The following is a 26954-nucleotide window of genomic DNA, read 5'->3' on the forward strand; positions in this document are numbered from 1 at the left end:
GTATAAGAAGTAAAAATAACAATATTAATCACATCAAAATAAAAAACAATTCTATTTTTCTCTCTTTTTCTTCGTTTTCACCTTTCTTAAAAGATCTTTAAAGCTGCCATGCTGCATGGCCTTTTTCAGTCCTTTGTGATTTCACACAATCATTTAAGTTGGAAGTGGCTTCTCAGGGCTGTCTCATCCAACCTTCCTCTGCTCAAAGATGATGTGGGAAGTAAACACAGAGTTCCTGGCATTTCCAACCGTTTAGTCAGATTTGAAAATCCACCTGCTTAAGTTCTTGCAAAATCCATTTAGAAGGAGCAACCACACCACAAAGAGGCTTATTAAAGAAAAACTTCAAACCCCTTAAAGTTTTTTTTCACATCTCAGCACTGAGGAGAACCATTTCCTTAACTTCAGATTTCAAACATACCACAAAAAAACTTGAAAATACCACAGCTCTAAAATTATCCAGAGGCAGCAGAATAAACATGAGTAACTAGTGCTGATATTTGAATACTGCACACACTGGCTTTAAAATACACCAAACATATCTCATTGAGAAAGATGGCCCTATCTGCAAGCAGGACATTTCCTGTTTTCTACTGTGGTGCTCCCTGCAGGTCTCTCTGCTCAACTGTGTTAAAAGGTGTTTCTTATTTATCATACAAAATAATTATGCTGCTTTTGGAACAGAAGAGCTTGCTGATTCCACTGTTTGCTCTGTCTTATACTCCTCTGTACGTAAGTACACCAGAAGGTGGCGCAGCTCTGTTCCGAGCTGCTCAAAGGAACGAGCCAAATACCCATCAGTTCCAGCCTGTGCTGGAAAGGACGTGTGTGCGCAAAGGCAGCTTTGTCTGGAGCTTAACTGTTTTCCCTGTTTCCTTGCCCTTCAGGAGCAGCAGTGCATCTTGAAAAGGTCCCTGCAGCTGGAGCCTAGATTGATTTACACTGAATCCCAGTGACCTGAGTGCTATTTGGGAGCCTTTTGAGCATGCCTCAGCCAGCACCAGGCTCACGCTTTAACACTTTTTCACACTGACAAGAGACGTGCCCATGCCAGGCATGCTCTGTGTGCTGCTTACTGGGAGAGCAGGTCAGCATGGTAGTAGTAATCAGAGAGCTTGTTCAGGAATGAGCGTGGTTCCAGGATGAAGGTGGGCAGCACCACCCGTGACAGGTCCATGCCGGGTCGCAGCTGCTTCAACAGGATCCACATCAGGCTCTTGTTCTCCTCGGAGACGGTTTCTGTTTGAGACGATTCACCTGTCTACAACCGGAAATACAAGAAGCATACAAGAAACTCCTCTCAGGCCCATCCTCAGCAAGTGAGAGACTGTAAGATTTACTAGTACACCCACAGAAAAAAATAGGAGATAAATGAGTAATCAACAAAGAACTGAAGCAGTCCTTCAAGTTCAAAACAGGACAAGCTGATAGGTAAGGCACTGCAAAGGGCCCATTGCCAGGTTGTGTGCACAGACTACAGCTCCCCCAGTGCTATGTAGCGCCCTTTGCAGCAGAAGCACAGTAACACTAAAAAAACAACCAACTATGTAAAAAAAAAAAACAAAAAACAAACAAACAAACAAAAAAAAACACACAAAAAAAGCCAGGCAATTTATTGTGGTTTCATCTGTAACTGTGTAGCTCCTCCGTGTTCAATGGAAATACATGAGGTATAATATGGTGGAATAGGGCTTTTCAATGCAATGGAGAAAGAAAATGAAATTTTGAAACATGAATGTTGTTTTAATGCAGATGTTGGTTGTCTAGACTTTTGTCTAACACTCATCCTAGGCATCAGAATTTAACAGTGAAAGAGAATACTTATAATTAGGCTTCCTATTGTTTTTAGGCAAGAGATTTCTATCAGAAGGGCACAGTTCCATTCAGTAGCATTTCTGGAATACATTCTGGTTCAGGAGAGGACATGTAGCATACCCCAACAGGTTTTGCAGATGGTATATATCACTAAACACTCATTTTCACCACCTGAGCATCCTCAGCACCTTTTTGGCTCCTAATCGCCCCTTTTACTCGTCATTCACAACTTGTGAGTAGGCCTGTAGGCTGGGGAGAATTTCAGACTGAGGAACAACACGGCTCTTTTCATTTCATTGCTTTTCCCTGTACCGTTCTTGTGACAGTCTGATGCAATACACAGCTCTGATCTCCAAGAAGTGGAAATCATTTTAAGGACGTAATACCACAGCGTCCTCTAGAGGTTAGAATATGTATGGCTCTGCCAGAGCTTTCATTATTTATCTAGGTTTCAAGCGTGCATGTACTGGCAAGATAAATTAATGCCATGTTGAAATTGCTGTACAAGGTGTTACTCAGAGTGCGTAACTGCAGAAGGGATGGATGAAGAGGGATGAAAAAGGACAGGCAGGGGTGTGAGAGTAATTTCAGGTTATTTCTGTTTGCATTCCCATCAAATACCTCATCCTCAATACTCCTTTTTTAAGCTAGCTATAACTAAAATAAATTTAAAATAAGTTTTGTTGCTTTTGTTACCAGTCTACCTACTAAGAAGGTGTCTTTTTTACATTCTAGGCTAACTTTTGCAGTATTAAAGTCGTTCTGACACCTGTCTCTGCCTGCATGTTCCTACTGCAAACAGGGCAAGGCACGCAGATGCACAAGCACATGCCTTTTTAATGCATACAGATGCATATACATATGTGCATACATTTGAAATGTGCTTTCAAAGCCATGCTGCAAATTTAACAGTGATGGTTTGCATCTGTGATCTGCAAATCTGAACTGTATACAGAGGGACAGAGGCAATTTCAGTTTAAGAAGCTAGTTAATGTTATTAATTGACATGCATTTACCTTGATCCATCTGAGCCCACTGCTTATAGCAAACTACATCACTGCCTACAGTTTACTTTTCTTTATGTTACTGTTACCATTGGAATAAGAATTAACAGCCAGTCTCATCCATATGTCTCAGGAGACAACAGTCCCACTTTGCAGCCAACAACAGAAATCTAGTAAAACCCCTAATGGTCAAGGCTGCATGGGAACTCCTTTTGAAAGCTCACTGGAGTTACCCCGCCTGAACAAACACCCTAGCTTTATTTTACATTATCCAGTATCACTCTCTACTGTGGAATGTAGTCCTCCCCTTTTGTTTTTATTTTTATGGAAAACTGTAGAGTCTTCTTTCATTCACACAGACACCACTGCTGCCTTTTAGGTTTGACTGAACACCAAAGTATCTATCTGCTCTACTACTCCTTCTAGGACAAGTTTTCAATTGGCAAAAGCTCATTTCAGAATAACGAGCTGAGAGAAATTAGGCTTGCCTTTGTTTTGGTGTTGCCAAACATTGTTTGGTTCCTCCACTGTATTCAAAGTTCCCTCTTTGAACCCAGTCACCATTTGCTATGTGTCTGGGTGGGATTTGAAGGGAAGAGATGTACAAAAGGAATTTTTTTAAAAACATCTTTGGATGCCTGTAGACAACAGTTCTTTTTCTAAGCACAATTTTTACAGCAGGGGCTTGCACCTCACCCTGACATCTGAAATCCCAGCAAACACATGCAGTTAAGAAACATCTTTCCAGCAAAGTGATTTTCTTTGAAGCATCAACAAGACTTCAGCTTCCTCTTTCAAATAGGCAAGGGAGTGCTCCAAGCCCTCCCGGTGCAAGAGTACAGTGCTTCTCTGCTGCTTACCCAGACTGACTCTCACCCAACAGTGGGTGCCCCAGTTGCTCTACAGCTGCCTTATTCAGAGATGTCACAGCGACATCCAGCTAACAACGGCTCTTATACGGAACAGAAACGCACCCTTCTGCTGTTAAGTGACATAGCTTTTCTACAAGAAATGGTCCTTAAGGAATCAAGTGGCACCATTAGGACACACAGAAAGGATGTTCCATGCATAATGAAAAAAGGAAAGGATCATATTTTGTATCATGCAAGGACTGAGCATCTTAATTGACCAGGACACATGCCCAGAATAATAATTCCCCCTCCTGCTGGCTCCACAAAGCCCTGTGCCAATGCTATGAGGCTCTTCACTGCAATAACTGGTTAAAGCAATCGCTGATGCTGGACACATGCCAAAGCAAAGTAGCAGAGCTGCTGTTCATAATGCATAATTATTAGAGCACATGATAATTCAACATAATTTAGCAGAAAGCTGTACATTGCTCTATCTGTAAAACACTGGAACCCACAAAGCTGATTCTTAGCTGCCATACATCTAAAAGACTGGATGACAAATACTATGAACAGAGACATTTCAACAGGAACAGGCAATGATTAACATGTTTTTATGTGTTTGTTGTTTTTTTTTTGTTTGTTTGTTTCCCCATTACCTCCCCAAATTCCTCATAGATCTGTTCAACATAAGTCGTCCCTTTCCTTCCTGGAGAAACCTCTCCATGGATTTCTGACTGATCACTTTCGCTTTCATTTGTCTTCCGGCTGTTCTCATGAGTTTCATTCTCTGACTCTTCCACGTTGTCTCTCTCAGACTTGTCCGAAAAAGCATCGTTTTCCAAGTGGTGGTGGTTCTCCAGGGCTGATTCATTCAAACTGAAACACACAGTTCATTGCTCACTTCAATTTGATTTACAGAGATAGATTACTTCAGGCCTTTTGGATAAGGTAAAAGCACCCCAAGGACTCAAAATAGGGTTTGCAGCCCAGGAGAGCCCAAGGCATTGATTTCCTGAATAGCAGGGTTTTCATCACAGAAACAGTGAGATATTTTCAACCAAAATTCTCCCCTCCGAACGTCACTTTGCAAAATCTGCCATCAAGCTCCACTTACTCACACAGAATTTCCAGATGGAAGCCCACACACCAAAGGGATACAGAGCACCCACTAACAACTGTACACTGCGATTACGGAAGTGTGATCAGGAGAGATTTTTCCCTTTACAACAACACATCACAGGAATGTAGAATTTGGGAAAAATATGAAGTTATGGAATACATTCTCTTTTCAGTATTACTGCTACTTTTTTTTTTTTTTTAAACAGATGGAGGTCCTAAGTCAGCCCTACATTAGAAAAGGAAAATTTAAACAATAGAAGCAAGGATTTTCACAGAAATACAGACACACAAACTAACCTGGGGAATGTATTGTCCCCAAATAATGTAAGAACTCAGTTCAAAGCACGGACGGGATGACACAAAACAAGAACACCCAAACTATAGCAGCATAAAAAAGCATGGAAGTAGTAGTAAATTGCATATTCAGCAATCCAGGCTTTACAGAATCAGGAGAAAGACAAAAATTTTCTCTCAAGTAGCTGGTAGCATCTTCATTTGAAAAAGCAAATGGAGGTTGTACAACAGGTAGCAAATATGATTCTTCAAGGGGAATTTAGTATGGGATTCAGCTTTCCCTATTCATACACGTCTTTGCACACGTCACCTCTTTCACAGCTTAGTACAGCTCTCAGTTGCTGCTCACATCTTTCTCTGAAAATTTCTTACCCAAGTCCTCATGCTTAGTTGCTCCTGGCTGGGACAGTAAAAAAAGATTTCCAGCATTTACAAGGAGTTTAGACAATCTAACTGGGCCCTGGATCTGGAAGAGTTTTGTTGGTGTAGTCCACCTCCCTCTCAAAGCAAGTTTTCTCTTTTCAGTGCATGAGAGCGCTTTGTCAAGCTTTATATTTCTCCATGTCAGAGCTTTTCTCAGGTCATTCTGCGCACATTCCATTTTAGTTATAGATTAATGCTGGAAGTTCCCATCCCTCATTGCCTGCTCGCTGGCTTTTGTTTCTTAGTTTTAAGACAAATAGGCATTAGTAGTTAGAGCCAGACTTTAAAAAAATCAAACCAGAAAGGAGTCAGAACAGAGAACTGTCATCAGCTTTTCAGAAGATCTCAACTTCCAACTATGCACTTAAATAAGCTCCTGATTTTTACCACGTGAAGCAAGCCACATTGTGGTAATCACAGCTCAGTTTCCAGAGAAGCCCAGCAGGCTGAGCTCTTTTGAAAGTGTCATCTATAGCTTTTTGTGCCTTTACAAAATCTTTCTTTTAACTCCATTTGCATATATATGTATGTATGCATATATGTCTCTGTGTGTGGATGTGTATATATATAAGCTACAGGGATTTCAGTTTTCAGCTTCACTGTAAAACAAACCTACAGTCATAAATTGAAGTCAATGACACATACACTCCAGTCCTAATAACTTGCTATTAGATATTACACATCTACATTGTTCTAGTGCAAGGATCTCATTTCTTTGTTTTAAATAGAGACCACCAAGTGTAAAGATTGATAACCACATACACTGGAAGCCTACAGGATAGTATATACATGAGTTTAAGGCAATAAAGGAGAAAAAAGGTGAGAAGAGAGCTGTCAAGAGCAATTATCCCATGACTCCTCAGCACAGATACTTCCTGGATGGTAGGGCTGACTGTTCAAAGATACAATTTATTTCTTCAGTTTTCAATGACCAGCTAAATATGTGAGTGTTTGTACGTGGCTGCTATGCTTTCTCACCTAATGAAGGCTTTTCTCTATGGGTTATACACACTTCAAAGAAAAGTTAATTCTAAGACTTACAGTTCATGGCTGAGAAATAGTGTGTTTCCGTTTCACATTTGTAAGAAGAACAGGAGTTTTACAGTTTCACCTGCCTCACACTTGCAAGATATTTGAAGTTTCATTGGTGCTATTGGTGGTCTTAATCATTTTTACTCTAAATTTACTCCAAAGGGGAAGTAAACTGATTGGAAATCCCACTCGACTGTGCATGATTACCCACCAGCCACAAAGCAAGACTTAATAGATCCAGAGCAGAGGAGCTGATCTGGGGGACCAAAAAGAAAACAAATGCTCCTTATTCTGAGTAACAATTTGAGATGTTGAAGTAGAGCCTGTCTCTTTCATTCCTCCAAACAGAATCATCAGTAAATATGTAGAATATGCTAAAAAGAAAAAACAATCCATGAGCTTGAACTAAAACCAATGTAAAGACTTCCCAGAGGCTTCCAATGGGATTTGGACCAGGCTTGAAAAGCTAGGAAGGGAATGACTAAATGTCAACAGCAGATTTCCATTTTACTCCTGAACGTGAGTAAGTTGCAACTTTTCATGGCTAACTTACTGTTTCAGCATATCAGATCTGTCTTGTACCAGTGCTTTACTCTCTAGGGAGTTCCTGGAAATGTCAGTGACCATAACTTCTTTGGGTTTGATACTGTTCTTCTACAAAGGGCAAAGAAAACCAAAAAACTTTGGCTCTTGTCAAACAAGGAAGCAAGCCAGATTCCTGGGGTTGCCGGACATGGAAGCAAAAAGAAATAAAGCTTCATATGAGGAGTGCCTAGTGCCCTAAAGCCCACTTGTCTAAAAATCACAGATTTGAAGAGTACTTTAGCTTTTGATTCAGAAGCACACTTGCACAGTTCTCTCCCTCTCAATTTTTATATGCTACTAAAGACATAGATTTCAAAATCAGTGTATAATCTTGACTTCTCTCCCAGCAGGAAGAGAGCAAAGCAGCCAGCAGACAAATGCAACTTTGGCTCAAGGGAAGATTCGCCTTTGCCAATTCCCTTGGGTTTTGTTCTCCCTGTAATATCCATCATCTCCTTTTCTTTTCTCTTCTTCTTTTCTTGACAGAGTAGTTTGGCTAATTTGAAGATAGAGTTAAATGTAATTAACTGGCCCCCTAACAACAGCGTGCCAATTTAATTGGTATGACTCCCTGTAGGGAAGGCATTTAATTAGAATGATTGAATCCCTGTGAGGAAGCCACTGTCAGTGACAAACCAAAAACCCTTTGCTCAGCACTTACACAGTTTTGGTTTTATATTCTCCCTTGTTTAAATGTGCTTTATGCCTCCAGGGACAACAGAAAGTCATTCCCCTCTTCCACAACCATCAAAGTCCCCTGGGTTGTAAACACTGGGGAAAGTCTGGGTACACATTAAAACCTGTGGTAGAACTCAGAAAGGAGAGTGAATTGTCCTGATGCTGAACCCCCAGTTTGAACCAGATTCAGCAGAACTCCGAGCTTGTCAGAAAAACCTGGTTCCAATTGTGGGTCCTCTGCCCTGCTGAAAACTCTGCCACATGTACTATAACTGAGCCCCATTCAAAAGGCCATTTAATGCTGAACAACTAAGCAGTGAAGCAGAGACATCATTTAAGTGTCATTTATGTATCATGTTACAGAAGAAATACTTTAAATACATTTTAAAATCTGTCTTCACTGTCCATTTTCAGTAGCCATGGGTCTGCCTGAATGTTCTCAGTGCCGCAGGCTCCATTTTAGTATTAGATTTCTATACACACATCCATTAGCTGAAGAACAAGTCCACTGCATTCCCAGATTCATTGTCACAGTAAACCCAGTCTTTAGAGACTCTCTTTGGAAGAAAGGAAGTAAAGCATTACAGAATAAGCCCAAGAACAACAGAAGAATTTGCTCAAGTACTAGAGCAATACACACAACCTAGTAACACATCAGATTTCCTTCTCTTCAGTAAAGTTCTTCAAATTCTAGCTAAAATCCAAACAAACAGCAGGACTGGAGAATGCACACTGGGAATAGCAGAGCTTTTCAGAGCAAAAGGCAGACCAAAGTTGCTGCCATCCAACTTTGGTCCCAGGGGACCAGAGATACATCCTCACTCTGCAGGGGACTCAGATCCCTATTGTTAAATTTGTAAGAGAGCCAAACAAAACCACTCAAACATGAGGTCCCACTGTGCTAGGCATCATCCATGCAGACTGCAAGAACTGCTACTCTAAAAACTGTCTGACCAATGGTGCATTGCCGTGAGCCCTAAAAGTCACATTCCTATCAACAGAACTAGAAGCAGACACGACTTCTTCCAGATCTCACTCCAAGGGCCAAGTGTCTATATTGGAGGGATTTTTGAGGTTGCCTATTTAGCTATAAGCCACAAATAAAGCCTGTTTATTTTTTATGCTTATAGATCTTTGATGTGAGTAGTTCCAAAATGCTGCAGTATTATTAGGAATATGAAGAGAAAGAAGGCTATGGGGACTTTTTTCCCTTATGTAAAAAATTATCTGATGCATCAAAGAGGAAATTGGAAACCACTCAAAACCCCTGTAGAGAGAAAGTAATTATAAAACTAAGGAAGCAGTGTGTGCACTCTGCTGACTATGACACAGTGTTATTAGCAAAGAGAACACATTAAAAAACAGATCAGACCCCTAGCCATATGTGCTAGCCGATAGACAGACACTGTAAGTGATCGTGTCTGCCTATTCACAGGTCTACTCCAGTGGCTAGACTCTGCAGTCTTTACTCAAGCAATCCATTATTCACGCCAGCATCTTCAGAGAGCGTTTTGGTTCAGGAAGGGAATAGAAAAAAATATTTATTGTGTGCATGAACACAGCTGAGGTTCCTTCCAGTGTGCGTGCCCAAGCACTAGCTGACAATAGATTCCATATTCTCCAAAACCATAGGTTAGTAATGGATGCAGCAGAACAACATATGGGCTAGTTTTTAAATGGATCTCCTTTATGGACTCTGGTTAGATTACCCTAAAATTAAAGGATGCCTAAGTAAAGCCATGCAACACCTCCCTCTCTTGCTGTAAGAAGTGCGAGCCGCATCTTACTGGAAGAACTCCTGGTCCGAGAGAGGGCTTGAGTGCAAGAGGTTGTTGAGCCCCGCATGCGCTGAATCACTCGAGCAGTTCATTTCTCCATCCTTTCCCTGCTTGGAGGCACTGAGCCGGAAGAGGCTGGAGCAACGCAGGGCAAGTTCCAGAGCATCCAGCCAGCATCGGCCTGTGAAAACAAGGGGCATTATTTAAGGACAGGAGAGGAAATAAGACAACTCATGCATTGCTTCTCAGAAGCTTATTACCTGCAAGCAACACCTTTATAACTCAGGAAGTCACTGTGTACAATTACTTATGTTTCATTTTTCATATACATTAACCCCTTGATTATTTTGCCAGAAATAGTTTATTTTAGTGGCTGCACAAGTGATACATCTGCATGGGGAACTCAGGAGGGAGCTCACCCCAACTCCCCCTTCCTCTTGCTGGTATGGGATCGCTGAACTAGAAGCTGGCTTGCAGGTTGCATGTGGGGTGTAGTGTTCCAACAGAATCAGTCCAAACAAGAGCCAGGAAGATCAATACTGCCAGAATGATTAAGAGTAGAGGGAATTGCTTGGCAGGCTGTTTATTTTCCCTGCTCTCTCTGTATTACTTTTCCTTTTCTCCATTCCCTACCCCAAGTCCCTCAGGTAATCAGGGTGGAGCACAAGTTTTTCTTAACTTGCCCTAAAAAATCTGTACCTGAAGGGCCTACTTCGCAAATACAACAAACTATAAGCATGGCACAAAATGGAGAGGAACCACGGTTCCCATGCACAGCCTCACTGGATAATCTTAAGGTCTGCACAGGACCCACGGGCAGGCAGCAAATGAAATGCACGGGAAAAGAGCCTTGGCTCCTCTTAATATGATCCATGCACCTCCACAAAGCTGTGTGGTAGCATTAAAGGCTAACCATCACAATGCTGGAGCCTCTGTATTCTTGGAAGCAGCTGAGAACTTTTGTAGTTCAGAGTCTGTAATGAGGCCAGGACACCTGCAAATTGGCTGAACATTCAAGAACTGAGGTATCAAGGAAGTTATCCTCTAATTTCTAGCATGTAAAACAGAGCTCTTCGTTACACTCCTCAGAATACATTTTGCAATAATTATAAGTGTGCTTTAGAGGCAGGGAAGAAAACAAAGGGATTTTCAGTCAATGGCATGTGCTACAAACAGGTTCCTCCTGGACCACATCCACTCCTAGGTCCCATTTGGGAAATGCTGCCATTACATTCGGTTCTATCACACTCCTAGCATTAAGCTATTTGTAAACCTCACTGAGATGTAACTGTTCTCTTGGGCAGCACTCCCATTGACTTCGATATGACCAAACTCTGTCTCTGTAAGAAGATCAATGAGAGTTTAAGAAAATCTAGATCATATGCACATAAAAAACATGTTTATAAATTTGAGTAGCTTTCAGTGCTTACTTTGGTACAAAGCTGCAACCAGTAAGAGAGAGAAAAAACAACAGAAGTTGCAGAATTCCACTTTGACAGTGAGCCATAAACACCACAGAGATCAGCCATTTATTCCAATTTCAACCCATAAATTCCTTCTGCATCAGCTTATGGTTTAATAATAATGCCACACATAATGGTTAATAAAAGATTAGGAAGGCTGAAGGCTGTTGGAATTGATTTCACACTATTTTGTATTTAACGGAGATTCTTGCATTAAGGCTCTACATGCAGAGATTTATTCCCTTCTCACCATGTGGAGGATTTGCATGGCTAACCCATTAGAGTTAACGGCTGCGCTGAGCACAAATCCACTCTCCCCAGCATATCCCTGCTCCCACCACCCTATCAAGATGAAAACCTATTTCAGGCTATTCCATACAAGGGAGGACACTACTAGCGCTCATCTTCTTTGACTTTCCTCTCTCCTTGTTTTTCTTTTCTTCTCCTTTCCTGTGCATGGATAGTGAGGACTGCACCATTTGACATTTGGAAAGACTGCAAATGTCAAGATACTTTTATATTCAATGGGCTTGTAGAAGTAGGTGCTGTGATAGGTAGCTTGATTTGCAGCAGCACAAGCACTTTGGAACAGTAACGGAGGTCAGATCCTCAGCTCTCTACGGCACTGCACACAAGATGTTCTCTTTCAATGGCCATGACAATGCGCTGCCTACATTTACGCTTTCTAACAAGGGTGACAAGGGTCACCCCCAAGTCTCCCTCAGGCCAGGACCCAGTCATTTTCCATCCTGTGCCCCTGCAGCTCCCTCTCCCCGGGGCCAGAGGCACAGCAGGTCAGCAACTGATCCCACCAACACCTCTTCTGCCCCCACACCGGCACTGCCAGGGGTATCTGCTGGTACCAATGTGTGCTTATGGGCTTGGCCAAGGCCTCAGTGTCCACCACACTGCCAGAAGCAATTGCTACATCCCATGTTTAGGTTTTATATCTCTTTATATGAATCCCAGGAAGCGGTTATGAGTAACTGGAATCATTTTGGAAAACTAATTAAAGGAGCTTAAATTAAAAAATAATATTAACATTTATTTTAATATTTTAAGGCAGAGACACAAAGCTGGCACTATAGAAACCTGCTGTGCACTAGCACTCAGCATTACATCTGCCCTGCAGAACATCAGAAATGGCATCAGTTTGCTCATGTATTCACTTCTTCCAGAAAGTGAATTCAAGGGATGCCCAATCTAAGAAACAGACCTTCAGCCATCAGGTGGTGCTGTGAGTCCGAACAAATACATGCCACAAAAAAACAGACATAAAATATAGGATTTCCTCTGAAAATAAAAAGGTTATGCTCTCTGCAAGTCAACAGGGTGTTAATTGCAGCATAACACTGTAAAATGATACCCTGTAAATTTCAGGGATTGTGCACGAGATAAACCCGTTTCATTGCTACAGGCCTACATGAAATGTTTTTACATTTGAGTGGTTTTACTATTGAGTAATATTCATCTTTATTGTGAAAATTATATGAAAATTCTAGCACTTGGATTACTTAATTGCTTACATGACGAGTTTACTCCCTCAGGAATTGCAGAAGGAGAAAAAAGTATGTGGTCACATAATTAAAGGCTGTCATCCATAGTCATGGCAGTCTGCAGGAAGGCTTCATGCATACCTTAATTCTTACATTTTCTAATTCTGAGTGGTTGACTCGAGTCATTTTTTGTATGCAAGATAATTAGATCAGAGAAGGATGCAAAATGTGGGTTCCTTCAGAGATGAATGGCAGCCTGATACGATGCATATAAAGGAAGCAAATTAGAGCTGCAAAGGAATTACAGTGGTAGTCTTTTAGAACATTAGAGGTTTTAAAAACTGTAATGTAAAACACTGTGATCAATTATCAGCTGTAATCTTCTATAGACTACGGCTTCAAACAAGCATATATTTAAATTCTGAAGGAAAACCCAAGAGCATACTGGCAGCCTACGGCAGAATCTCCCCACTGGCTTTTAAGCATGTTTTATATCAAATGATACATTACTCTATCCACTACAATGACACTTTTGAACAATTTCTGCAAAGATTATGTCGCCTTAACACTTGCATTACCTCCTTTTGCCTAGGAGTTACAAACAGTATTCCCCTTCAAACATAACCACTGAGCTTGACCCTTTCTTTGTATTTAGCACTTTGTCCGCCCAGCCACTCTAGTCTGGATGGGGAACGATGGGGAATGAGTGAGACTCTTGGACACAGCTGTTCCTGAAGTGCCATAAGCAGCTGTCCTACCAGAGCACTGGCACTGGCTTGGGTTCCTGCTCTCTTCTGGAGCAGCCTCTCTCGCCTTGCACAGACCATTGGTTTGAATATCCCTTCCCCTACATCACTTCAGCTAATGATGACCAAAATGCACATAATGATGCACTTGGCATATGGCAGATGTCCTGAGAAAGTGGGATGTCAGAGAAACACACCTGCACATCACTTAGCTGTGCTCACTGAAAAAAAAAAAAAAAAAAAGATAAAACAGAGGTGTCTCCCCTGAGTAGGCCTTTAACTTTTTTTCTCTGATGTTTATAGTAAAATGATGACTGTCATCAGTGACAATTTCAAGAAAGAAACGCTTTGGAAAATCTCCTAAACACAGCTGGGTTCCAAAGTTCCTTCCTTCTTGAAAGGTTTTGGAAAAAACAAAACAAAACAAAAAACTAATAAAGGACATGTGTTACCTTGACTTCTCAAAAACAAAGCCTAACATACATCCCACATATGTTCTAAAACCTTCTGTATGCTCTTGCCAGGCCTTTTGGCTCAGCAGACTGGAAAAGCACCCTGCAGTCCTTTGAGATGGTTCCTGTGGTATAGCTGTGCAGACAGGAATCACTGCTGCTCCTTGCAGGATGCTTCCTGCATCTGCAGGGTACTGCTGGCCCCATGCAGAAACCAGGAGGCTGCAAGGCTGAATAGGAGCAAGCATGCACTTGCACTGACTTTTTTTTTTTTTTTTTCTGGACAAAAGAAACTACTAAAAGCAAGTGACAAAAAACACTTCTCCACCTTCTCCACCTTGGGAAAAAAAATAAAAATCCAAACAACTAAAGGTTGCTTATGCTACTAAACCAGGCTTGGCTCAAGGAATTTCTTCAAGGAATAACTTAAGTATGTCCCAGTCTTCAAGCAGATTTTAAATTATAACAATATCCCACAGAAACAAAACAAAACAAACAACAACAGACATTATTGGAAACATAAAGCTGTTCAGTTTTGGAATTCCTTACAGTTACCATCATTTCACCTAGAACAACTCATAATTTGATGTGCCAAGACTATCTTTGCAACAGCGGATCACAGAGAAGCCACCCAATGTCCTCTCAGCACTCACCAGTAACATGAATATGCTGGAGATGGATTCATATCATGGCACATGAAATCTCAGTCTAGGACTAAACCTTTTTCTCCATTTCATTCTTATAGTTACAGAACAGCTGGGATTAATCTCTTGCCAATTAGGACTTCAAAAGCCTCACACCTAGTAACCATACATTCCTCCAGACAGGCATCACTAAGGGAATATTATTCTTCTTGAATTATTAAAGTCATCCAGCTTTTGGCCTCATGCCTCACACCTGCAAGATAGATGCTTTTCAAAATCAGCCTGAAGTAGACTGCCACCTGGAAACGATGAATTCTTGCTCAAGTGCACAGAAATCACAAACAATGAGGAAGACTCAGATTTGGTTTAGTCAGTGAACATTAAGGTCACGGTTTTCAGCTGACTGCTTCTTATTTTGTGGTACCACTTGGGTGCCCCACCTGTATGATTTTTTACACTTGAGCTGTCAAAACGCAGAGATGTGATCCCTCAGTTAGCTGCAGGTGCAATGTATGCAGCAAGCTATACAAAGTCAGCTTGCAAATGCCTCGATTGTAAACTGCTGTGAAAGGTCTAAGGAATATGAAGGGCAGACACAAAGCTAAAGAGACAACTTCTATTTTTTCCAGCACTGCCAGGATCCAGTGGTGTATTTCATTGTGATGATAATTTCAAATTGCAGTCTTCCTCTTGGTTTGTTGCTTCTGTGTATGGCCCTTATTTCAGTAATGTAATTTACTCCCCAGATCAGAGCACCTGTTCTGGGGGAAGGGCCAAGTGCCTAGCAAAAACTAAAGAAATGACACTGCAAGCCAGGCACAGCTCCGTCCACACCAGGCTAACCAAAGCATGCCTGGAGGACGGGACGGACGTAAGCAACTAAATAAGTGTGATTTACAATCCCACTGTCAAGCCTTTAACCCTTGGTAATCTGCTGCTTTGAGCTCCCCTGGTAGCCCCCCCCTTTGGTGGCAGTGCCCATGATAAAAGTGGAGAGCTGTGCTATGAAATACAAGTGGGTGTAGGATTGGTTTGGGGATCTCAGGACAGCCCCAGAATGGTCTGGGCAAGAAGCTCAGGACAGGTTTCAGCTACTAATTCTAAGCCATTCATCAGCACAAATCTGAAATACATACACAGTCACTGGTTTGGAAAAAGCAATTTTATTTTCTGAAACTGCTAAAAAAGAGAGACCCCATGCTTGTGCAGGCTGAGGCTTGTAGGCTGATTTGACCTTCCAGATGTCTTTAAAACACATCACAAAGCAGACTGCTGCTGAGGTCTGTGAACGTGAAATTTACTGTATCTTGGCAGTGGTTCTGCAGGCTGTCCAGAAGTCAAGACCTTAAATCCTACCAACAGTCTGTCACAGATGGTACAGCAGAGGGGAAAAAAGGGATTCTGAAATGCTGAGAGAAAAAGTAGGCCATGTAGCTGCTGATCATGATACAGTTGCCTGGATAGCAGAACCGTACATCTAACATATGCTGTAACTCAATATTCCCCAGCAAGTTGGAGGCCTCCATGAATTACTGTTAAATTCACCAAATGCTCTGTGGCTCATTTTCCACTATTAATACGGGAGACTGCATTAAAATAAATGTGGCCAGAACATCTCCTCAGAGACACTGTAGATTCACACAACACTGCATCTATGGAGGAGATGTGAACATACTACAAATACACGCTAACATTCTGCAAGGGAACAGATTCCGCCTGCCCCATTTATGTCAGCTAGCTTAGCTTGTTTCATCTTCATCTCCTGTCTCTCTTGACCGTAACTGCACCCTCTACGGTGTCCAGCATACTAAGAAATGAAATAAACTCAAGCACACCCTCCTCAAGATGCCCGTTCACAACAGGTAAACCAAATACCAGTCTACAATCATACCAGTAGTGTCTCCTGGGTTTAAAATCAAATTGTATTAATTACGAGTACAAACCTTAAATTGTTGCATTTTATATAGATTTCTTGAAATGCAACAGTTTCTATTCCTTGTGTCCTTGCCTGCCTATGTTTTACACTACCTACTGATGTGCATGCCATTTCCAAGTCACTGATCTCAGAGAGTGACACCCATGCGTTTGGCTACTTGTCAGCATGTCTACACTGCTCAGTGGAGCCAAGAACCCCAAACTGCTCCCATGGAGCCCAGCTAGTGAACAAAAGGAGTGTAGCACAGTAACCATGCTAGGACAGCTCTTGAGTTTGGGAGTTCTTCACTGTTCTCTGCAGACTCTCATCCTTCCCTTCCTGCAGAAGGTACAGACACTTCTCACAGCTCACTGACCTCAGCTGTCAACTCAAATACTCTAATTCAGCTGAAAGTTACACCATGTTTCATGCTAGTATTTCTGGTGCAACGTTACATCACAATTTTTTGTGAAGTTCACAGCCAAACGGACAGATCCCAAAGCTTCCCACGTCAGCTGTCATGGTCACCTCCTCAGATTAATTCTCAGAATCTACTAAGCCATAATGTGCCTGTTCCAAATCTCTGCAGGTGGATCTAGGGCATTGCTAGTGGTGTTCACAACATACACCGCTTCATCCTTAACCACAGGTCTTAGCTACTTCCCACAAACAGATTTGTGATATTTGACTGAGAGGCTTCTCAGTCCCTCCTTCCTCTGATCACGGTAGCTTTCCATCTAACTATACAACCCTACTGTAGAGAAACAGCAAAGTAAATGAAAAAGCGATTCTACTTTGACCTGCCTGGTCTCCGTCTGCTTCCCAGGAATCTTGGCCAATATCTTAGCTTTAAAAATAAGTTCCAGTAAGTCACTATTTTAAGCTCTTATGATACCACTGACATAATAATTCACTGGGCAGAAAGCTTCCCACAGGCCTTTAAATATTGAAAATGCTCATGTGCCAGCCATGGTCCCTTTTGTGCTTTTCCACCATTACAATGTATGACCCAGTCGGAGAGATCACAGACAGAAAAATCTTACATCTGATGATCTCTTGGGGACTATAGCTAGCTTGGGAGCTTCATGGCTGAGGGTAGTTAGAACAAATCTGAAGCTACTCTACTCCACATAACTGCTCTATAACAGTCATCATAAAAGAAAGATTAGAAGTTCAGCCACAAGTCTCTTTGCCAGGCTGGCTTTAACATTTAATCATTAGGTTTCCCCCGGAATTAAAGTTTTCATTTAGAAGACAGTTAAAATGCCACAAGAAAATGACATTATCAGACAGCAATTTTTCTTGAATGCATGCAATGTCTACATTGCTCCCTTTGTGCATTTTCTAATTAAGTTAATGGAAAGGCAAGTTACATCAATCTCTAAAGAAATAATAATTTAGAAAATCTGGATTGTCAGACAGTTAATGAAGTTACTCACTTGTCTAAGAACCCTGTAGAACTCTTCTATATATCTGCTCTGCAGGCCGTCTGTCTAACTAGGGTTTGAAATGCCTGTAATTGATCAGCTCTACCTCAGAGGCACTTTTTTTTACCCCAAGAGACTACTGTATCAACCTCTCAAGACAGGTGATATTTGGAGCCATGTAAAATCCTGTATGCCTTTACACGAATGAGCTGTACTGTTCCGTAAGCTGCAAAAATGTAAAAAAGAAATAAATGTGCTTTTACAGCTCTATACACACACCGCTTATACCATTTCACTGTAGTGGCAGCTGCAAGCAGCTTTCACTGTCAAGATGGTATACCTCACTGTGAACAGCTCTTTACACAGCCGCAGGAAGAACAGCATGCCAAGCCTGCAATGGAAGCAGCTTTCCTCCTGTTCTAAGTGCCATTTTAAAGCTGCATTTGGTGTCTTCAAAGTCCCATTCCCAGCCTTTAGGAATTTATGAAACTTACCAGCAGCATTTTCCTTCTAAAGCCCACTGAGCTCCATAAACAATTGTTGTACCTTTAAAGTCAGTCTAGATGAAATCTGAATGAGCACGTGGGCTACTTGGGCACCCTGATGTGATAGGTGAAAAACATCCATAAAACAACAGTCTGGGTTAATTTGCTATGGCAAAAAAAAAAAATACAAAACACTGTAGTCTGAAGGTCAAATGAAACGAAAACATTATTTTAATCTTCTTATCTACTTATAAATCACTGATATTTTAGGTCTGCTAAAGTCATTTAGAGAGATTTCACATAGCAAGCTGGCATGCTTGTTATCTATTGACCTGAATTTCCCTTCCATAATTTTCTGAATTCCTAGAACAGTATATTACAGGAGGAGTCACCAGGGTCTGTCTGGGCCTGCTACAGCATTAGCCCCAGTACAGCAAATTTACAGAATTCTGGTGGTTAAGAGGCATCCATCTATCAACAGTTCTTCAGTATGGACATGCCTTTTTCCTCCAGCAGGTCCCTACCTAGTCTAAGACTTAGGCAGAAAACCCACTAAATTCTCTGCTAAACTGAAGAAAGTTTCATTCCAATTTCAGGATGAAATCCTTTCATCCTCTAGTATTTACTGACCTTGTGTTTTTTCCCTCATCTAAAAGTCTAGATTCTTCCACACACATGTCAAGAAAGGTGGCTTTTCAGTAAAGAATATGAAATTTGCCTATAGCCTGCCTGATTCTGAGCCACGCTAATGGGCATCATCTCAAGCTGGGTGAACTGTTACTTGTTCCTTTATGTGTCATATTTTTTTGCATCATATTTTTTGCATCAACCTACTTTCTTCTGCAGTCTTGCAGTCCACACTAAACTCTGCCTCAGCATTCACACTGGTTACTGGAGAAAGCAAAGGCAGACTAAAACTTACCATCCGATTCGGAGGCTGCTCTGAAAATCAAGTAGCTGCTGGGAAGAGGCTGAGTGATCGAACCAACGTTTTCTCCTTTTGGGCCCTGGAAATGAACACAGGCAAAAAGAAATAAGTCACTGAAGATGCAGTGGCCATTCAATGTCTTTCTACCCTTCCTGGGCAGAGTGTGTACGTTTGTGATAGCCAAAAAGAAGGAAGGAGCAGATGGAGTAATTTAGAGAGATTCATCAGTAATCATGACATTGCTGCTGTAGCTCCAAAGCAGCAATAAGCTCTGACGTTAATTGGGCTTAGCCTAACCCTTGCTCAGCTCTCAAATTGCCCTGTTTATTCACATCCTCAGAACTGGAGAAATTTCATTCCTGTAGCTTGGGACAAAGAAAGCCAAGTATTTGTATTTGCCATTAGAGAGGGGGAGGGAGGGAGGGAGGGAGGAATGAAGGAAGGATCAATGGGGAGCAGGCCCCACTGCAGGAAAGGAGAAGGCAGGGAAAACCACAGGCTGGGGACCAAAGGTTTCCCACCACAGATACATGTTTCTGGGTTGCAGCCCTTCACTTCTACATCCGGACACTTTGAGAACCTTTACACTGGGGTGCGTGGGGCGACAGCTGCATCAGAGAGACTGGGAACAAAACCAGGCTTTGCTTGTTTGTTGCCTTTAGTTTAGGAGCTGCAGCAAAAAAGATTATAGTGTCTTGTAAACATTCCACCAGAATCCCTTCAGCTTGACTCTCCAGAAATGCTTCACAAGGAGACAGAGTACATCTTGAATTAGGCACTTATTTGAGCAGAACCACATGCCTTTATCTCCTCCCTGTTTTCTCTTCTTAAGCTCCAGCAGCTGTGAAGAAGGAGCTTTTCCTCTGCCCAGTGTGCACAGCTTCACAGTCTCCATTGTACGTGCTTTAAGTCACCATATGCTTGAAATAAGAGAATCCCTTGCATTTCCAAAGTCACCCACCCTCCTCCAGTTCTTTCTCTTCCTCGCCTTGTAAGACACAATATGAAAGCAGATCAAGTATGTCGACTCTTCAGAAACACATACAGAGCAGAAAACATCACCAATACCCACATGTCCATTAACCTAACTGTGGGGTGAAACAAGCGGTTTTCTCCAGAAGTTCTCAAATACACAATTACTTTAGTTTCTAGAGAATACCACACACAATACTTAAAATCTGTAGGGAGATGTCTGCAGTCTGAGTATGGCTCTCCTCCCTTGCATGGCCCTTTGCTCCTTGAGAAGATTTCTTCCCAATAATGGTGAAAGCAGTGAAACTGTGACTCCTACTGAAAACTGCTCCTGTATACAAGTGTTTAGTAGTTAAATGGTGGTTTCATCTGGATTTCTGTTTTCGAGTTCCATCCAGGAAGCCAAAACTTGGAAAGGGTGAAGAGTGAAAGCATATGACACACATCAAATTGTATCTGAGTCTATGTCACAAAGTTGTAGTGCTGAGAAGATAACAGTCTCCAGTCTAGCTTCTTGTCTCTATATCCACAGGGTTCTTCTGCTGCCAGGAGAAATTGGGATCCTTGTTATTCGCTTATTTCTCTGCTCCTCTCTCCCACAAGAGGCTCAGGGTTCACAAAATTAAGACTGTTTGAAGGCTTAATAGTCATGACCAGCAAAGCTGGGATTTGATTAGTGATCCAGAGCAGAACAGCATTATCAGTGACACTAATGCAATCAGGCAGTATTCCCGATGGCATTCTTTCTTTCACTAGCTTGCAGCTGAACAGGACATTCAAGAATTGTTGGCAACACCATTAGTTGTGTTTTCAGTGCAGAGCAGGATATTTGCCCCACAACCAAATGGTACAGATACAAAGAACCAATATTAAAAAAAAGCCTGGGGGTGGGAGGGGTTGTCAGGAAAGGATGGGGTAGCACAAGGTTTTAGCAGACATTTAGGCATGTGGATAAATACAAGGAGCAGCTAAGTTGTTGTATCAAGGGAACGTATTTCATGGTAAGGCATGTTCATACATGGAGGGGCTGTTTCCCACAGAAAGAAAAGGAGAAGAAGAAAAGAGAGAAGGCCATAAAAATAAAGTCAACATCTCCACAAAGTAAATGAGGTTCTGTATCTGCACAGAGGAGATAATGATGCTTTCTGTCTCCCTGCCTTTGAGCTCTGTGCCTGTTTTGAGTCTAGACTCTAAACCTTCAAGACAATGACTGTCTCTCACTAAATGTGAATGTTATCCCTGCTATATGGGGACCTGGAGCTCAGCTCAGCCTGTAGACAGTACAGCTAAGAAAGGGTCATCTTCAGACCATTCCTGTTTATACATTTGATTTGAGTCTCAAAGGCACTGAAAAACAGGGGGTGTTCAGGCTTTGAAAACTGGAGTGGACTCACTGTTTTATATACCACAGCAAGACATCTCATCTTGGAGAGTCATAAAACAAAGCATAAAACGGGAAGGAATCCCTTTCATTAACAGTGCTATGGATAACTGCGAGAATAAAGATAAAAGTAACTGTTATAGTATGGAGGAGAACAAACTACTGTAAAAGTAGCACAAGCCCATTACTAGAACTTCTTTCTTTAAAGAAATGACTTGAGGCTCTTAAAATCAACAAAACTAAAGTTATATATATCCCCAGATTCAGTGGGTCTGATCCCAACTAATTTACCAACTTAAATACACACCAGAACAAGATGTAGTCAATAAAAGCCTTCCCACACCATGCTGTTCAGCTAGCTCCTGAGCAAGCTCAAGGGGAAATACAACCTATTCTAGGATATTTATTTGGGACTGCCGGGCAAACCCTGCCTGTTGATAGCCATACATTGCCTCTGCGAAGAAAGAGGACAGATGCCTGCACCCACACACTAACTCCTAGGTTGGCATCCCCCTGTCTCTAGAAACCAGAAAGCTTTATAAGAAAAATAGTTCCTTGCTTCATATATTTAAATGTCAACTATAAGCAATAGACTTATATCATACCTACCTACCACATGAAAGGCATCCCAAAATTTCATCCTGCTGTAGCTGAAGTTAAATAACTGCAAATCGAATTTAATTGGCTAGCATGACTGTAAACACCTAGGGCAGTGCTCGACCCAGGTATCTGTCCCAGGGCTGAAAACCGCAGTTAGATCCAAACACCTGCAGAGCACCCAGGATAACAAGTACAAAGGTGCTTGTTACCTTGAAGTAGCTGGAAGCCCATTAGTGAGAGTCAAAACCAGACCATCAACTGTACTCTGGAAAACCCTTGAAAATTTGACAAGCCATTTTAGCCATAAGTGAAAGTTGTTTAGCCAGATCTTATTTCTATCACAATGGACAGTAACTTGGGCTTCTCTAAGCTCAGGCTAATCCATATTTCATGAGCAATAGTCTTTCTTTGCACAGTTACACATAACCAATTTAGATTAGTCAATTCTGCTCCAGTTGCTTTAAAAGAAGGCCATGAAATGACATGAAACAAAACAGTATTTTTAGCAGCTTCAGCCTTAAAGTGCTGTCAGAGTGCAGACAGCTTCTTTGACATCAGGCAATTCTGGTAGATGTTTTCTTGATGTGTATTTTAGTGTTCACCTTGTGACTGGAAGCATCTATCGAACAACAATCCCAGCTGAACTCAGGTTTCTTACTATGCAGCTTGAACACAGCTTTCTAAACATCTATCTAAGGTGACTGAGAATATTACTTTGACTTAAAACTCAAATCTCTCGGGACTTCCTCTAGTACAGAAACATTTTCAGGAATACATTCCTTTCATATTTAATATATTAATTCCTACTTCTATCATATACTTTTCTCAAGAGACACGAGAATTAGATACACATAGACACACAAATACATATACATATTGATAAAAACTGCTTTTTCTTTTGGATGGTTGAAGGGAAGGATATATGTATGGAAGGTCATACTGGCATAACACAACACTTCAAATCTGGCAGTGACACTACCTTTCATTACCTGACTGTGCTTTTGATTCTGCATTTTCCCTGCCTCTCCTGACTGTGCTTTTCAGAAGAATTCAGTTGACCTGTTATATCACAGGGAATATTTTTGTTGATGGACAGCAAAAGATTGACAGCCTTCTTGGGTGCGTGCTCTGAATAAAACAAACAACAAAACTCTGAAAGCTGAATAAGAAGCACAGTTGCAATAAAACCTTTGGGATATGAAGCTAAAACAATGCATCTGGGCACAGATTAGAGCTGAACGAAAAGAGCAGCTCTTATCTCTGGTTGTTGAAGTTCATTTTCATTCTCTCTACTTACCATATTAAAAATTGCAAGACTTTCTATACTTAGTGTATAGCTGTGTTTAAATCTGTTCAATTAACTGGAGGGACGAGCAGGAGTGAGGTTTCTCAATCTGTTCCCATGGGATTTTCCCTCCATTTTGTTAGACCTTCCGATGCCAAAGACAAATTCTGTCATCACTCTTTCATGAATCTTTCCAAGCAGACTTTGCTGACCACCTTGCAGCAAAGCAGTACCTTGTAAACCTTGTTTGCACTGGTGATGTCTCTTAGAGAATTTATGTCTTCAACAATTCTGCTGAATTGATATTTTAAAGGGGAAAAAAGAGCTCAATATAAGTTGAGTTCTGTCACTTAAGGGTATCCAACAGATGTTGCTCTCAGTGCTTCTGAGGAAGTACTGTGGTCTTCCTCTTTGCTCTCAGGCATTCATATTTTACTTTCTTTTTTTGCTTTCTACCTAATCTTAAAGGGAAGAAGAAAAAGAAATCCAGCTTTTCATAACTGGTAGGGAGTTATTTCAAGAACGGTGAGAAACTACCAATCAGGTCAGAGGTTGGACTCGATGATCTTGAGGTCTCTTCCAACCTAGAAATTCTGTGATTCTGTGATCTAAGTTACAGGGAGATCCAGAGGCCACTGCTGGAGCTTATGTACATACAGCCTCTGAGTAACAACAGCCTGAAGAAGAAGGACTCGAAGGAGAGAAAGTCTTTCTACTTCCATTTCAAAGAAGAGAAAACTAAGACAATGCACCCAAAGTCACGCTTCTGTGTAACAGTCAGGGCTTGAGCAGTCCACCAAGTTCCAAGTCCATCACTAACAAACCCAAACCTCAGACATCAGGGGAAAAAAAGACACTGTGGTGATATCATTCATCCTTTTCATTTTGTCACTTTGCCAGCCCTTTTCCAGTGTTGTGCAAAGCAGTGCTGTACATCCTTGTCTTTGGGAAGTCATTTAGTTGGGTCTGTTCCTCATCTGTTTTTAAAGATGTAGGCCATGAGTTGATACAGATTCTGCACTAATGCATTTCCCCTTCCCTCAGTTTATGCATACACCTATATATCAAGAATGATACATAAGTATAACCATAATGCACCGTGTTCCTTTGATGTCATATCACAACCAGGCTGCAGCTTCATCTTTTTATGCAGTCAATTCACCATCACTAACAGCAACCAAATAACTGAGAATCTAGATACTGACAACGCTAGATAAATCTAGCTAGTGCTCAGACACTTTGGTGACCAAGAAGAGCCTGTTCAGCTCATCAGGGTTTTTACCTTTACAGCCCAAATTGACTGATCCAAAGGATGAAAAAGTTTAAAACAGAAGCCATCCTTTTTGGAGGGTCTCTCGATGAGCTCACAAGAATGGAGCAAGATTGTCCCAACCCACTGTCCGATCTTTGGCGTCTTATAAATCAGCAGCACTCCCGGTTTCAGAACACACCACAGCTTGGTCCAGCTCTTCAGAGTCCCACGAATCTGGAGGGAGGAAGAAAGAAAAAACATTACCCTTACGTTGCTCCTTAAAACAAAACCAACATTTATTTAGTATTTATTCAGTATTTCCAGTACCCATTTCTCCCACGGCTGCACTGAGATACGCTTCCTTACACAAGGATACACTGCATCATCTTAACGGTCTTGGGGATCTCATACCAAAATCCCAGACCACACAAATCTGGCTATCAGAGCCTAGTCTTCATATTTTTATTTCTGGCTTGGTGTTTGCAGCTTGCTTAATTTTTTTAGGCAACCAGCACTGCTGGCCGATGTAAGAGTGATTTGTTAATAATCAAGGAGGACATGTGAATTAGGATACTACATAGAAATATATTATAGCTTGTCTAACTGGACTTCAGAGTCATTTTAATAATGTTCAGCAGAACAGAGTTATTAATGGGTTTTGACAAATACCTCATTTCTTGATTGGGGTACTTGACAGAGAAGTAAACCTTCTCCAGCTGGTTTACTTCTCTGTCAAGCTCAATGCGTATTCTCTCTTGTACAGAAGATATTAAATCTGATAGCATGTATTAAAAGTAACAGCTTCAGTAACGAGAAGTTTCTCAGTAAGGTTAGGTTTTGCTTAAGGTCTTCTTGTCTCCAACATATGTAGGCTGAACCTCAAGTCTTATGTTGCTGTACTGTTTTTGTGGGCCAGCATCATTTGTTTCTGAGCTAGATATTTCCATCCACAACTATGCAGCAAATATTTTGTATTACAAAAAACAGGATTTATCTGTCATCAACACTGAACACGACTGAAACATTTTTCATGTTGCCAATCTATTTTCTCAAATAATTGATATACATCTCACTTATCTGGCTTCTGATGATAGAATAATGTGAGAGGTTTTTCACACTGGACAAATACAATTGTATTTTTTCATGAAATCCCTAATTTACTTGATTTCTTAAAGAGCTGTTTGTTTGAAGATGTTTGGAGATAAAGTTTTGCCATTATAAAAGGGGCAACCAACTCATGACCAATCAAACCAGACTAGATGCCCTAATAGTCTCTTGCAATGTCAATCCACATGTACTTTGCCACATACAAAGTTTCAGGACTTCAATGAGAAGCTGTCACTAGTTGAGTCCTTGCACAAGGAGAAATTACAGTTGTCATCAGGTCCAACATGTTTCATTCTGCACTGTGGCAATATCAAATCCAACTGTCAATAGAACAAGCTGTATCTGCTCATTTCCAGGCTACTACTCTGTCTATTCCCTCAGTACAAAAACATATCTACAGGAAGAGGTCAGCAGACTCTTTCAGAGGAGGAAAGAAAGAAATATCATCACTTCCTTTTGTACTACGCAGTTTTTGAGACCGTGTTCATAGTTAAGGACCTGAAACAGACAAACTCATTTAGGTTAAGATGAAAAGTAAAGATTCCCCAAACGTAGTTTAGGCTTTACAGCAACATCAACTCAAATTTAGTCTGTCTTCCTTCAGTCGGTGCTAGACACAGCAAGTATTTCTCACTTATTTTTGTCTAGAGTCTCAGAATCAATGGTCTATATTAAATACCTTCAGCCAGTCTGCTGTGATCACTACACTGGGATCCTTTAGAGCACTGAAGAGTTGTTTGGTAGCTCTTTTCTTCTCCTGTCTGTAGTTTTTTTTTTGTACCTGGTTCAGAACAGAGAAAATATAGCAGCTGTAATCATGGCCTCTTTGGGGGAGGAAAGAACATAATGCATTAAGGACTGCTATGTATAGCACAGCTAGAACTTGACCCAGCACAAACTCCCCAGAAATGAGCACACAGAGGAACAAAAACATAACAAGAGAGCAGATACTTTCTTTGCTTCTGAAGCTCCAATAAACATTTCTTTTCTTTGAGGGGAATGGAGAAAGGTTGACTAGTGAGTCCTCCCCCCCCCTCAAATTAAAGAGAATTAATATTAAATCTAATTTCATCCAAGCCAAATTATTTATACTTTTGGTTTGGGAGACAAAGCAAGTGTTCAATCAAATAATTTACTCAGACTGCCAAGGCATATTCCTCCCAACAAGGCCAATGAAGCATTACAGTCTTCTTGAGGTGCCTTGTGGCTCTGGAACATATGA

General features: G+C 41.2%; 1 protein-coding gene across 9 annotated transcripts in view; it reads right to left on the bottom strand.

The window, feature by feature from the left end:
- The window catches only part of OSBPL5 (oxysterol binding protein like 5), a 186461-nt gene that overhangs the window by 18369 nt on the left and 141138 nt on the right, over positions 1–26954 (bottom strand). For all 9 annotated transcript variants that reach the window (XM_072038546.1, XM_072038541.1, XM_013099808.5 and 6 more), the window contains 6 exons: positions 26412–26513; positions 24656–24859; positions 19130–19214; positions 9589–9760; positions 4327–4546; positions 1077–1261 (listed from right to left, as the gene is read on the bottom strand). In XM_072038546.1, the coding sequence (XP_071894647.1) occupies positions 1077–1261; positions 4327–4546; positions 9589–9760; positions 19130–19214; positions 24656–24859; positions 26412–26513 (968 nt within the window). The remainder of the gene's footprint in view (positions 1–1076; positions 1262–4326; positions 4547–9588; positions 9761–19129; positions 19215–24655; positions 24860–26411; positions 26514–26954) is intronic.

The sequence above is a fragment of the Anas platyrhynchos genome, chromosome 5, assembly GCF_047663525.1.
Source record: "Anas platyrhynchos isolate ZD024472 breed Pekin duck chromosome 5, IASCAAS_PekinDuck_T2T, whole genome shotgun sequence".
NCBI classification, from domain to species: domain Eukaryota; kingdom Metazoa; phylum Chordata; class Aves; order Anseriformes; family Anatidae; genus Anas; species Anas platyrhynchos.